The sequence below is a fragment of the Rutilus rutilus genome (genome assembly GCF_951802725.1).
Source record: "Rutilus rutilus genome assembly, chromosome: 11".
Lineage (NCBI taxonomy): Eukaryota > Metazoa > Chordata > Actinopteri > Cypriniformes > Leuciscidae > Rutilus > Rutilus rutilus.
Window position 1 is genome coordinate 10,408,278 of NC_140216.1, and position 13,307 is coordinate 10,421,584.

Below are 13,307 nucleotides of genomic sequence, written 5' to 3' on the forward strand. Positions count from 1 at the left end.
AAACAAAAATGCACTGAAAATATAAACAATTCACTTCTTTTGATTCACAACAAAGTATGTGTTGACAGAAATGCAGTTACAAAGGAAGTCATTGGGCCACTCATTGAACATTTGCAGCATAGACTTCCATTATAATAAGGCTATTTTTGTAAACACACACACACACACACACACATATATATATATATATATATATATTTTAGTTGTTTATTTATTCATTCATTAATTCATTTTCACATAATATGCAGTTTTACAAAAAGTCACATACACAGGTTTTTTTTGATATATATTACAGTTTAATGCAGTGTATAGCTGTCTGTGAATGTAAAAGATCTGCAAAATTTTAAAGATCAATGGTAATTGGTGTGTTTTGGGCGTAACATACAATAAACCAATCAGAGTCTCATCTCCCATTCCCTTTAAAAGCCAGATGCGCTCGTGCCATGGCGGATTCGCTATTTACATGGCGGAATTTGCATTAGCGAGGAAACGGATCTGCTCGTGCGCAAGGTTAAAGCGTGCGAGCAGACCATCTCCGTGACAAAGTGTACGCGCGTTGTGGACCAGCCTATAGGCGCACATTACTAATGTGCTTAAATAACAGAAGAATATTTCGCCATTGATTTTAGACCAGGTTTCAGTTGTTCAATGGTGCAGTCTATTTCAGTTGCCTCAAAATAGCAACGCGCCAACAATGCGATTGAACACACCTACAGGTACCTATACCTATTGGTTTCAGACCTATAACACCTATACCAGAATCATGGGCGCGCAAATGCATTTGTTATTTAAAAACGTGGCGCAGGACGTGAAAATGATAACTGCATCGGGCTGAAACTAGCAAAAGACACTTGTGATGCCTGGCGATGCATTGCACCGGGTGTATAATATTGCCCAAAGAGTTTGGTTCACGTTGTCGACATGTCAAGAAGATGTTGTTTTCAGTGCTGCGAATCCACTTTGCATGCACTTCAAAAGGACGAGGACTCAGGCTGGAAATGATACGGTGAAACCAACGACAATTACAACTGGGTTGTCTGACCAATCAAAGCAGAGTAAGCCCGCAAAAAGGAGGGGTTTAGAGAAACTGAATCTTCAAACTAACCGTTTTCAGACTCTTTGAGACATGAGGAGATGTGCAATTTATATTATGAGAAAACAAAAACTGTTTTTGACCTTGGATGCATGTAAAAATGACCTCCAAAACAAAATTAGGAACCTTTTAAATAGCATAATAGGGGAACTTTGAGATGTTTTCCTCATTGGGACCATTTGGCTGGTCTCCACAATGTACACAAAACCTGAGCCACAAACATACACGTTAAAATTTAAGTTATGAATTTGATGCTGTGCTTCCTCTTTTGCTTTTTTAAATGGTGGAAAGGAGAAGTATCCATTGGCTGCAACAGACATGGCATGCAAATCCTGTCTCAACTGAAGTTTAAAAAAGACAATATCCTATAGTAATATCCTGAATGCTTTGTACCTGAATGACCCAGGCAGAACCTGAAGAGTACCTTAGTACAGTGGTCACATGTCATTACATTCTTATGCAAATATTAATTATGCAAAATTAACTAAAATTGCAAGTATACTGCAGTGCGACTCATATGCAAATACCTGCTTCAGGGGAACAATATCTGAAACGGCAATAAACGGTCAAATACTTGCTGCTCACTTTGTTTATTTAGAAGCATTTCTGTCACTGCCAGATAGTGGTTATGAAATCTTTTCACTCAGTGGCTGTTGTGAAATGCACCACCTCTCTTTCTCCATCTCCATCTATCATCTCTCTCTCTCTCTCGCACGCTCTTTTTCAGTCTCTCTCATCCGATTTCTGCTGCCAAGGTGCAGTTTGCAACAAGTACACGCCGTACCCAGAACTGAGCTGACAGCCGGCTTTCTCCCAGGGCTGAGTCTTGGAAGAATGCGGTAAAAAATCCTACACCCTTTCCAATTAATGAGCATCTATCAATCAAAGGGGCCATGTGACCCTCCCACTCACATTCATCCCTGCTGGTCAATAGTTGCTGCTGGACAAAACCTCCATGGCTGGACCTCTCGTTGGGCTGCTTATATATTCATGAGAAGCATGGAATTGTTTCTGAATATCATTCTTTGAATTTAGTGCAAAAAATCACATATTCAAATCCACAAACACAAAAGAAAGATTTTAAAAGGAATGGTGGTACATTTGTGATTTGCAAACAGATGCTACATGGATGAAATAGCAATGTTCCTGCACTATCAGTGTTTGTTTAGTTCTCAGATGCTGGTCAGGCATCAGCAGTGACTATTGCTTATGGATACCTTTTATTTATGCAAGCACATGGCCATAAACATCTGTGTATTTGCTGTGAAGCACTAAACGATTCAAAAACCTATGCAACTGTAAGAATCTTTTCCAAATGCATCTCACACTGCATCACCATCTGAATCATGCAAATGTTATAGCACCTATTAAATTATTAGAGCTATTCATCACAAACGCAGGGGTAGGCAAAATATAACTTCATTCAAATATAACATTATAATAGGCTACTTAAAATTCCAGTAGAATGCAAAAATGTATGATAAAATATTTTAATTAAAAACTAGTTAATTTGCATATTGTACCAATAAAGAATATTTAAATAAATATACCTTTACCAGAATCTGCTTTCAAGCTGAGAAATCTTGGCTCTCACTTTTCCTCTGACATCAATCTCACATACATCTCAAAGTGATGTCAACCCACCCACAAACAACCCTCATTTGCATATGCACACAGCAGGTGATGGGTTGGCTGGGATTGGCTTGCGCATCTTTTAAAACCCAACCAATGGGAAGCAATAAAGAGTCACCAGGAGAGCTATTTAACCTCAAATTCGAATTCACATACTTCCTTGTGGGCCCCTCCTGGAGGAGGGATTTAGGTGTATTTAATGACATCTCATGTATTTGCATATGCATAAGATTCCTTCAATCAGCTCTGTAAAAAAGTATGTTATTTTAATGGAAAAATAAAAGTGCTAACATTGCTGAATTACAATTTACATTACATTTAAAAAGACTTCTTTCTTTCATTTTACAATACTTTTACAGTATTTAAAATGGTTTTAATAGTTATTTTAAATATTTTGAAACAGTGTTAAAATCATATTTTTAAGCAAAAATTATGTTAAGAGGCATTCCCAAAAGCCCCTGTATTAAGCTTTTTTTATGTTTTTTTTTTTAACAAGCTATAACTTATAACAAATAAGGAAAATTTGTATTTAATTTAAATAGACTACTTTTTATTTTTTACAATAAATTTACAATATTTAAAATATTTTTAATATATTTTTAGAGTCATATTTCTTTTATGAATTAAAAATATGAATTAACTTACCATTTATTTTGCATTCCAGGAAGCCTCTGTATCACTTCCTCTTACATTTGTGTATATTAAGTATTTTGTGTCGAATTATTTGGTAGGCTACACCTTTTATAATCATATACAATTAAATATTATATACAATTCTAAAAGGCTGTTTTTAATTAATATAGTAATGTTACAATATTTATGATATTTATTTTAAATATGCATATATTTTTAAATGATTTTAAATAGGCCTACATTAAAATATTGTTGGAATAATATTTTTAATAAGTAAAAATATGAATAACCCTATTGTTTAGGGTACGGATTTTTTTATTCAATTTTGAAAAGTTTCGCCTTTTTACAAATTCACGTTGTTGTTTTATTGTTTATCACGGAGACGTTAAAAGTATAATTTTTAACACAAGCCTGGTTTAAAAGTTAGCATTTTCAGGCCCCAAAAATGCTGTTGTTCTGTAAATGAATGGCCAAAACGCATAAAAAGTGTTAAATTAAATATTTAGTTGAAAACAGTGTTATGTAAACGCCCCCTTGCTAGATGCATCCAGAAGTCCCTGCATGACCCATCACAGTTCTGTATATTGAGTCTTTTATATCTTAAATTTTTTAACACATGCTAAATGTACACAGTCGACTGTTATGCATTTTTATTGTCAAGTGCAATAGATGTTCTTTTTTTTTTTTTTTTGCTGACTTGTCTGTTGCTGCCAGTTGTCCAGATTTGATTAAAGGGTTCTGGGTGGGGCAAAGTGTGCAAGATGCTAATAGATCAAAGGGACAGGTATCCACCCTGTTGGTCAAGAAGATCACGGGACCTTGACCTTTCATTAGACCTATAGGGAGGATTCCCTGCTCTCTTCCTCATGTGATTAAAAAGGCATCAGGTGGTATTCAACCTGCTCAGTCAACCTATTCGCTCAAGGGTCAGGCTACGGGGAATTCGTGATGCCAGCCTTTGATAGGTGCACTTCAGTAAGCATTAGAGCAACAAAGAGAGTTTAGATATACAGAGAATGTTGGAAGACAGGATTGCATTTTTGTGTGTTTATATCACCACAAATGTATTACATATTAAACCCATATCTAACCATTACATATCATCCCATTTAACACCACAACAGCAGTAAAGAAAACAAGAAAAAGCCTATAAGAGAGAGCATTTTTTGGCTACACTGTAAAAAGTGATAAGCTGCAATTGTTACCTTAAAGAGCCATTTCTACCTGATTTAACCCATAACAATTTGTGTTGCTGGTATAAATTAATGTATTGTTGATGCAACAATGTTAAACAATATTTTTTTTACTTAATAAAATCAGCTAATTTAGATGTCACCAATTTTTTCAGTGTACGAATGGTCAGAGAAACTTTTCTGCATCTGATAATTAGTTTCAGAAAAACTTTTTTTTTTAAAGAAACTGAGTGCATGCGCATGTAAAACTGCTGGCAGGTTGGTGTGAGCGGTCGCCAGGGCGTTGCTAAGGCATTTTATGTGCCTTTAAGCATGTTGCTATGTGGTTGCTAGAATATTCTGGGCAGCTGCTTAGGCCCAGGTCAAAAGAGCTAGAAATGGCACTGGACTCTTCGTCAGTGTGTTTATTTATTTATTTATTGCACAATTCATGCCTGCCAGAAGAAAAAGTGTTACAGAAATAATAATCAATGGCCTAAGCATAAAACAGGCCATAATAGTGAAGCTATGGCCTTTCTACTGTATATTTCTAATTTCTCCACTGGTAACCAGTGTACACCTTTGAGGGCAAACTTCTTAATTAGCACCTCTAGTATATGATAACAGCATGCTAATGTTTTAAGAACCTCTGCCAGTCTACAGACAAACACACACACACACACACACACACACACGCATGCACGCACACACATGCACTCTCTCTCTCTCACACACACACACACACACACGCACGCACACACGCACACACACACACACACACACACACACACACACACACACACACTTCTTCAAGGCTTTGTCCCCACTCCCCAGTGACACAAAAGCACCAGCTTCATTGCCTGCAGGACATCCTTTTTTAAAGCAAAAGACAAATAGTGTGATCATGCATGTACCTGTGAGGGTCCATCTCGGAGCCCTAAAAATTGTCATTTCCCTAGAGAGCCATAATTCTGCCTTTTAAATTTTCATTTTAAGGTCACGTGCACAGTTTTCTCATCATTCGCAGATGATACATAGCATGCACCTTAGCAAATGAAACTATAGTGTACATCTATATTATATATATATATATATATATATATAAAGATGGACACTGCACCTGAGAGGGGATCGTCAATGCAATTCTTTTGTCAAAGCAAACCAACTGAACTCACCCAGCCTGATGTCATTGACCAGCCTCCTATAAACTCTTGAGCATTTGTATGGGACAATTGGATCAAAAGGGTGGGTCGAAAAGGCTAAGCAAATTTATAAAAAGACCATAAAGCCAGAGAAAGAAAGATAGGCTACATCTCTCCAGGGAGATTCGTCAATCACTGGGAAGAGCCTTTGTTCTGTGTAAGGTCAATGTCTTAAATTAAGATGTAAAGAAAGGAGATGATAGACACTGAATTGAGACACTAGTCAGCGATTACTTACTTCCTAATGCACAGATTTGCCATATGGGACATTGTTGGAAAAGAGGACACGTGGTACAGCCATAAGAAACAGTATTGTCACACAAGTACAGCTTGTGCACCGCCAGCAATTCATTAAGCTGTCTGGCAATAATTATCATCTTGAGCTAAATTAGCACAGGCAAAATGGGCTGGATATGACTCTTTCACTCACAAATAATAATACAACAATGTGTAGTTCAACCCTGAATACAGGCAGCATATGCAAATTGAAAATTATGGGTTGTGTGCAAGACATAAACAAAGCAAGATATTGGCTAATGTTTCACTGCACTTGTCTGATTATATTTTGCAGTGTCAGAAATTATTATTTTAATTTTTATTATGTGGCGCCCAGGAATTGGTTTTCATGGCAATTTGTTCCAACCATATGAAACTCTTTTTTTTGGAAACATAATTTTGTGTAGCCTATGTAAACATCTTAAAACAAGTTTTTTATTATGCCAATTTTTTTTTTTTTTTTTTGCCAATGGAATAAAAAATTAAAAATAACAAAAACACAGATATATTCTGTAGAAATAAGTTTTATCTTATGCCAGCATGTACATTTATCTTGTTTTAGGGATGTTTAGATATTTATACTTTAAAACAAGTCAAATAAAAAAAATATATTATCCATTAATTATTATAATAATCACTGACACACACTAAACACTTACAAACACTAATGCAGTTAAATGAATCAACTGAAATCTGAATCAAATCTATCATCTGAACAATTATGGCCGTTGCAATCAAATCCACCTCAAATACAAGCTACATAATAATGTTCAAGATATTACAACAGAATAATCTACATTTTGAATAACTTAACTTATAGTCAAATTATGTGGCATGTTTATGAGCCCTGCTTAATTTCTTATAGTGTAAAATGCATTTTTATATTTTATTCTTTCATATATCAATTCGTTGTTGAGCTGAAATACAGTCCCTCAAATCTGAAACAGCAATGTCTATATGACACTTTTCTCAATCAACATCTGAATTTATCCAGAGACGCCCAAATCTCAAATGAACCTCTGAAATGTAAATCTGCCGCTTTAAATGATGGGCGTGGTTACGCCATAGTACCCGCCCTGTATGCAAATCCACCACTACTTTGGCTGGGTAATATAGTGCGGTACTCGTTTCAGGTGTCCATACTAGTGAGCGCAAGCCGCGGCTAGGGAAGGGACCACACAGTCGCTATAAAGGGAGCAGAGAAAAGCGAAGTTTACATGAATAGGCGGACTGCAAATGTGCAAACATCCTCGCAACTTAACTTATAAACAACAGCCGGATAATACAAAACCACGCCTGGAAAACGAACACAAGACAGGGATTATTCAGCACACCGCTTACGACGCTTTCTTAACTTGTTGACATGAAAGCCTTTTCTGCAAAACATTTGTCTGGAGCTCACCGGTGAACTGCAACACCTCATTTTCGTGTCTCAAATGACATGCAATACTGACTCTCGGCTCCTGTATTACGGTAAGTGGTTGTTAAGGAACGCCTAATTTGTGTGGGTTATCTTAATCGTTTTTGAGAAAAAGTAAGGCGTTTTGCTGACGAATAGAGCAACTGTTGATGACAGTATACACTCGTAGTAGTAGGCTATATGCACTTACATGAAGCATTACATCGTTGTGTTATGTAATAGAAGTAACGTTATGTGTTGCGAAACAAGTTTTGTAACGTAAAGTAGAACTGCATGGAGACCATAATACTTTATAATATGTCTTTTTTTTGGACTGCTTGAGTTATAAAAAAATAAAAAAAATAATAAATTTGCATGCATATATTAAATTAATGCAGGCTATATTATTCAGAATCATTTAATAATATTATATATTAAATACTTGCAAGATAAAACAACACCAATTAACTGTAATTATATAATGTACTAGAAGCTCATTGAAAATAAAACAAAGAGCTTTGAGTTAATTATCTCTCACAGAGCACCATAAGATCGGATTGTTTTTTTAAATCGGATCAATTGTGGTTTTCAGATCTTGATCTCTAAGGAGGACACCAATGCCAGCAATCAGTGCAAACGCATCGCGAAATAAAAAGTGGGAAATGGAGGAATACGACCAATATCAACACTACTTCTACGACGACCACAACTTGGACGAAGACTTTTTCAAATCAACCGCACCAAGCGAGGACATTTGGAAGAAATTCGAGCTCGTGCCAACCCCGCCCATGTCGCCTGTCAGGATACTGGAAGGCACCGGTCCATCTCCAGGGGACAGATTAGAGTGGGTGTCCCAGTTTTTGGGGCAGGACGACGAGCAGGAGGGACACTGCAAACTCAATGCGGAGGAGACTCTGGAGAACTTGAGCTCCATCATTATTCAGGACTGTATGTGGAGCAGTTTCGCCACCCAGCAGCTGGAGAAAGTTGTCAGCGAGCGTTTGTCCTGCTCGGCTCAGTCGAAACTCTCCAGCAAAGCGCAGTGCGTCCCAGTGGACGCTCCTGTTCTCAACAGCTTCGCGACAGATTGCGTGGATCCAGCAGCTGTCCTTACTTTCCCCCTGAGCAGCAGCTGCAAGAAACAGGTGTCGTCCGGGTCAGAATCTCGCACCGACTCCTCGGGTAAGCACGAGACTCACTTATTTACTTAACCGTGTTGTAGACCTTGAAGTGTACGGGTAAATTTGCAGCTGTGTTGACACCTGAGAGACATCTCGATATATGTGATCATTCTGTGCAGTAGTTTCCATACATTTATGCACTTAACTACGCCAAAACCTGACATAGCCTACCTGAATAGAAAAGTTCCATTGGTGCCATGGGATTTAGGTTGGCATTTCACCTTGAATTCTACTTAATATATGTGGAATGTAAAAGTGTGCTGTGCTTCCACATTCCCCAAGTGAAACAAAAGGAGACATTGTTTTACTTGTGGCTGGTGCCTACTAGTTCATGATCAGCAGCAGACAGCAATAATAAGGGTACTTGAATCCTAAAGTGGTCAGGGTCACTCAATTGTCCATGAATGAACAGTCAGTATGAAGCTGACAGTAGTAGCCTAGTTGATTCTTCTATAATTTAATTTTAAGGGCACGTGCAATTTAAAGGCTTAAATTTCACCCAAAATAAAAAATTGTTCTAAAGCTTTCTTCTGCAGAACACAGGAGATATTTTGAAGAATGTTTCAGCTGTTTTTCACCTTACAGTGAAAGTCAATGGTGTCCAAAGCAACATTAGACCCCATTGACTTACATTGTATGGACCAAAAAACAAGAGGTGGCTTTACATTTTTGGATGAACTGTTCTTTTTAATAATGAATTTCTGATTTTGCAACAAAAATATTTGGCTTTGCCTTTGTGCTCAATGACGGAAGTAATTGCATAGTGAAATCTGAGTAGATGGAACTCAGAACAGATGCTTCTCTTATCAAAATACACATCAGAGGTGACTCCAAGTTCATTATTGCATATCAAAGCCTCATTTACTTTCCTCTTGCTAAAAATACGGAAATAATAGAAACAATATTCATTCTGTAGTTTTGTGGCCCATAGATCTGAATGGGTTTTAGAGTGCGCTAATTGGTGGATGGAAAGGTACATTTGGAAAAAGGCTGCAAAAGAGAATGCAGCATTGCACATGATCTGTCTACAATGGATGCAAAACCAGACATATGTAAGCTGAAGTATTTTTTTCTGTTGTTCTTTCAGATGATGAAGAGATTGATGTAGTAACGGTGGAACATAAGCAGAACAAGTCACGCTTGGTGAACGCCCGCAAACCGGTGACCATTACGGTTCATGCAGACCCTTATGACCCTTGCATGAAGCGTTTCCACATCTCCATTCACCAGCAACAGCACAACTATGCTGCCCGCTCGCCCGACAGTTATCCTGAAGAGGAGCCGCCTCGCAAGAAGATCAGACAAGAGACCTTGCAGCCAAGAATGGGTTCAACACCCCAAACCCCTGAAAGAAACCCTCCCCTACCTTCCCCCTCAGTCCCTGCCCAAACTCAGACTGTCTCCGCTTCTCCAACACACTCATCCTTCCACTTCAAATCCCAACCATCCAGCCCTCAGAGTTCAGACTGTGAGGACACGGACAAGCGTAAGACACACAACTACTTGGAGCGGAAGAGACGCAATGACCTACGCTCGCGCTTTCTGGCCCTACGGGATGAAATCCCAGGCCTGGCTGACTGTCCAAAGACACCCAAAGTTGTGATCTTGACCAAGGCCACGGAATACCTGCGAACGCTGCATGTCAGCGACAAACAGAAGGCCCAGGAGAAGAAGCAGCTGAAAAGCAGGCAACAGCAGTTACTACGGAGACTCGCTGAACTGAAACGTGCATAAACCTTCTTAGTCCAGCCATGATTTCAATAGGAACTGTGTAGAGCTGTGTGTTTTTTTTTTTTGTTTTTTTTTTTTTTAGTTCCACTTGGGGATATTTAATGGAACGGACACTATATTTTGAGATTAGTTCTTCTGTTTTCGTTCTTTGCACATTTGCCTTCACAACTGGGGGAGGGGGACGTACTTGTGAAAGCTGCGGTACTGGTGTTCTCAAGTGGATCCTACTTGACCCTAATAAGTTTCAAACAATTTTCCAAAGAGGGTCATTATTTCTGACATTTTCATTAGAAATTTAACGATTTAGACCCTGAATGTGTGTTCTCTTAAATTCTCTCGCAAAAGCTAAAGTATTTTGGCGGGGAAGTATTATTTAATTGAATTAGCATGCCAAATTAGGCGTTATTTGAAATGTAGCAATTTATATGCACGTGTAATTGATCTCCTAAACCGTCAAGGTTTTTTTTTTTTTGTGGCAGGATATAGAATTCATCTGGTTAAAGATATTTAAGTGTCTTTGATCCATTTTGTTACCTAAATTAACCTAAATTTTAGGAGAGCTGTGTGCCACCATTGCCACATGATGACAGTGTAAGTTTAACAGACAGGAAGTTGCATCACTGTTACTTTTGTTATATTGTGTTCCATGTTTTTTTGTTTGTTCCTCTGTTATTGTATATTATTCTTATCTTGAACATTCAGGACAGTGTCCAGTACAGCCTTGCAGTGTATATAAACTGGCAAATTCTTTGGACATATGTATATAATAGTAGTGATGTACAGGACATTGTGTAAAAATACATACTTTGTGTTTTGAATATGAAAATCAGCACTGTTAATAGACTTTATTTTCTATTTTTCTGTCATTTGTCCTAAACCTTGGTTGGCCCACCTGCCTTCCCTAGAGTATCTCAAAGTTTCTATTTTTGTTAAGAAAAGTTAAAAAAAAATCAAAAAGTTAAATAAAACAACACTATCAACATTTCATTTTCATCACTAGCCACTTTATGCTGTTTTTCACTGCCTATTCCTTTGTGTTCTGAAATTTCTTTGGCTTAATATCGCTCTTGTGGCAGAAAGAGAATGCTGAAAGAATTTTGTACTAATTATATTTTCTTACAGAATTGATTGTATCATTGTTTGATTTCTATTTAAATATAAAGTTGTACTGGTGGCATATGCTTGCTTATCTCCCACTATGACCATCAGAACTTAATGCACATTGCAGTTCGTCATGCAGAAGAATGCAATTATTTCAAAAAAAAAAAAAAAAATGGTCATGTGTTCACAGCAATCATTGTGACTTCTGTTTGTTCGTTTAGCTTTGAAATTGTATGGCAAAAGGGTTACCATCAGAAATTGACAGTACTTGAAACCAGGGTGCATATGCCACCAGTAACCATTGTTTTTTTTGTTTTTTCACTTTTGTCCCTTGTCATCAGGTGTCATACTGGGAGAAGAATGGCAGCAGCATTGTTTAAGCACTTTGTGTTCTGTACCTCACAAGCCGATATACATAAACTCAAAATTGGGTAAACAATAAATAAATTCAGTTCAAATCACGTCAGCGTGTTTGTCTTTCTTTGTTAAGTAGAATTGAACTCTAACTGCTTTCAGATTTGGTTGCATACACCAATGATCCAGAAGCCAAAAAACAAACAAATGTTTTAACATTAATTTTTCCAAATAAGACTTATTTAAAGTGAAAGTTATTCCATAAATGAAGATTCCATCATCATTTACTCATCTTAGTTGTTAGTTGTTAGCTCTTAGCTCATGTTGCATCAACAGCTGCTAAGTTAAGGCTGTGTCTTAAGAGCTAGTCTGACCAACAAGCAATTAATTAGGGTTAATTAGTCTTACTGATTCAAATTAGACCATTCTACCCTTTTATGTAACAAAAAAGTTCTGAAAAGTCTTGAAGAAAAAAATTAGATGACTAACTCGTAAGATTAGTCTAAGAAGTTTATGCAACCGACTCCAGATGTTTTTCCAAATGTGTATGACTTGAACCATTCAGTGACCACAGGGTTAGTTCACCCAAAAATGATACTATAATTTACTCACCTTCAAGCCATCCTAGGTGTGTATGACTTTGTTTTTCAGCCGAACTCAATCAGAGTTATATTAAATAATATCCTGGCTCTTCCAAGCTTTATAATGGAATTGAATAGTGAGTTTTTGAAGCTCCAAAAAGCGCATCCATCCATCATAAAAGTAATCCATATGACTCCAGTGGGTTAATAAATGCCTTCTGAAGCGAAGCAATGGGTTTGTGGTAAAAAAAAATTTTCTCCCATAGGAGACCTTACGTATGGCATAGGACGTATGACATAGGCGTAGCGTAAGCTGAGGTGAGAACTGACGAATGCGGAAGAGCAGAGGAAAGAGGAAAACAAATTTGTCATACATCATATGTCGGGTCAGAAGTCACCCTTCTGCCAGAACTCGACTCACTCATGAACGGGCGTACGGCTGTTTCTGGAAGCTATTGATTATAGTTTATAAAGTTTTAAATACGGATATTTTTCTTACAAAAACCCATTGCTTCGCTTCAGAAGGCATTTTTTAACCAACTGGAACTGTATTGATTACTTTTATGATGGATGGATGCACTTTTTGGAGCTTCAAAAACTCAGGCTCTATTCACTCCCATTATAAAGCTTGGAAGAGCCAGGATATTATTTAAAATAACTCTGACTGTGTTCGACTGAAAGAAGAGAGTCATATCCACCTAGAATGGCTTGAGGGTGAGTTAATTATGGGATCATTTTCATTTTTGGGTGAATTATTCTGTATGAAAAAGATGCAATAAAATTGAATAGTGACTGAGACTAATGTCATACAGGCTTGGAACAGTATCAGCATGACATTAAGTTGATCTCAAGACATCTTGATCTTCTGACAGCTCTTAAAGGGATAGTTCACCCAAAAATGAAAATTCTGTCATTTACTCACCCTCAAGTTGTTCCAAATCTGTATAAATGT

At 37.3% G+C, this 13,307-nt stretch overlaps 1 protein-coding gene across 1 annotated transcript; it reads left to right on the forward strand.

The window, feature by feature from the left end:
- The first annotated feature begins 7,132 nt into the window (after positions 1-7,132).
- myclb (MYCL proto-oncogene, bHLH transcription factor b) lies at positions 7,133-11,881 on the forward strand. The gene is made up of 3 exons (XM_084422889.1): positions 7,133-7,481; positions 8,000-8,589; positions 9,676-11,881. Exons 2-3 carry the CDS (start codon positions 8,025-8,027, stop codon positions 10,320-10,322), a joined length of 1,212 nt encoding a protein of 403 aa, XP_084279015.1. The 5' UTR covers positions 7,133-7,481; positions 8,000-8,024; the 3' UTR covers positions 10,323-11,881.
- The last annotated feature ends 1,426 nt before the right edge of the window (positions 11,882-13,307 follow it).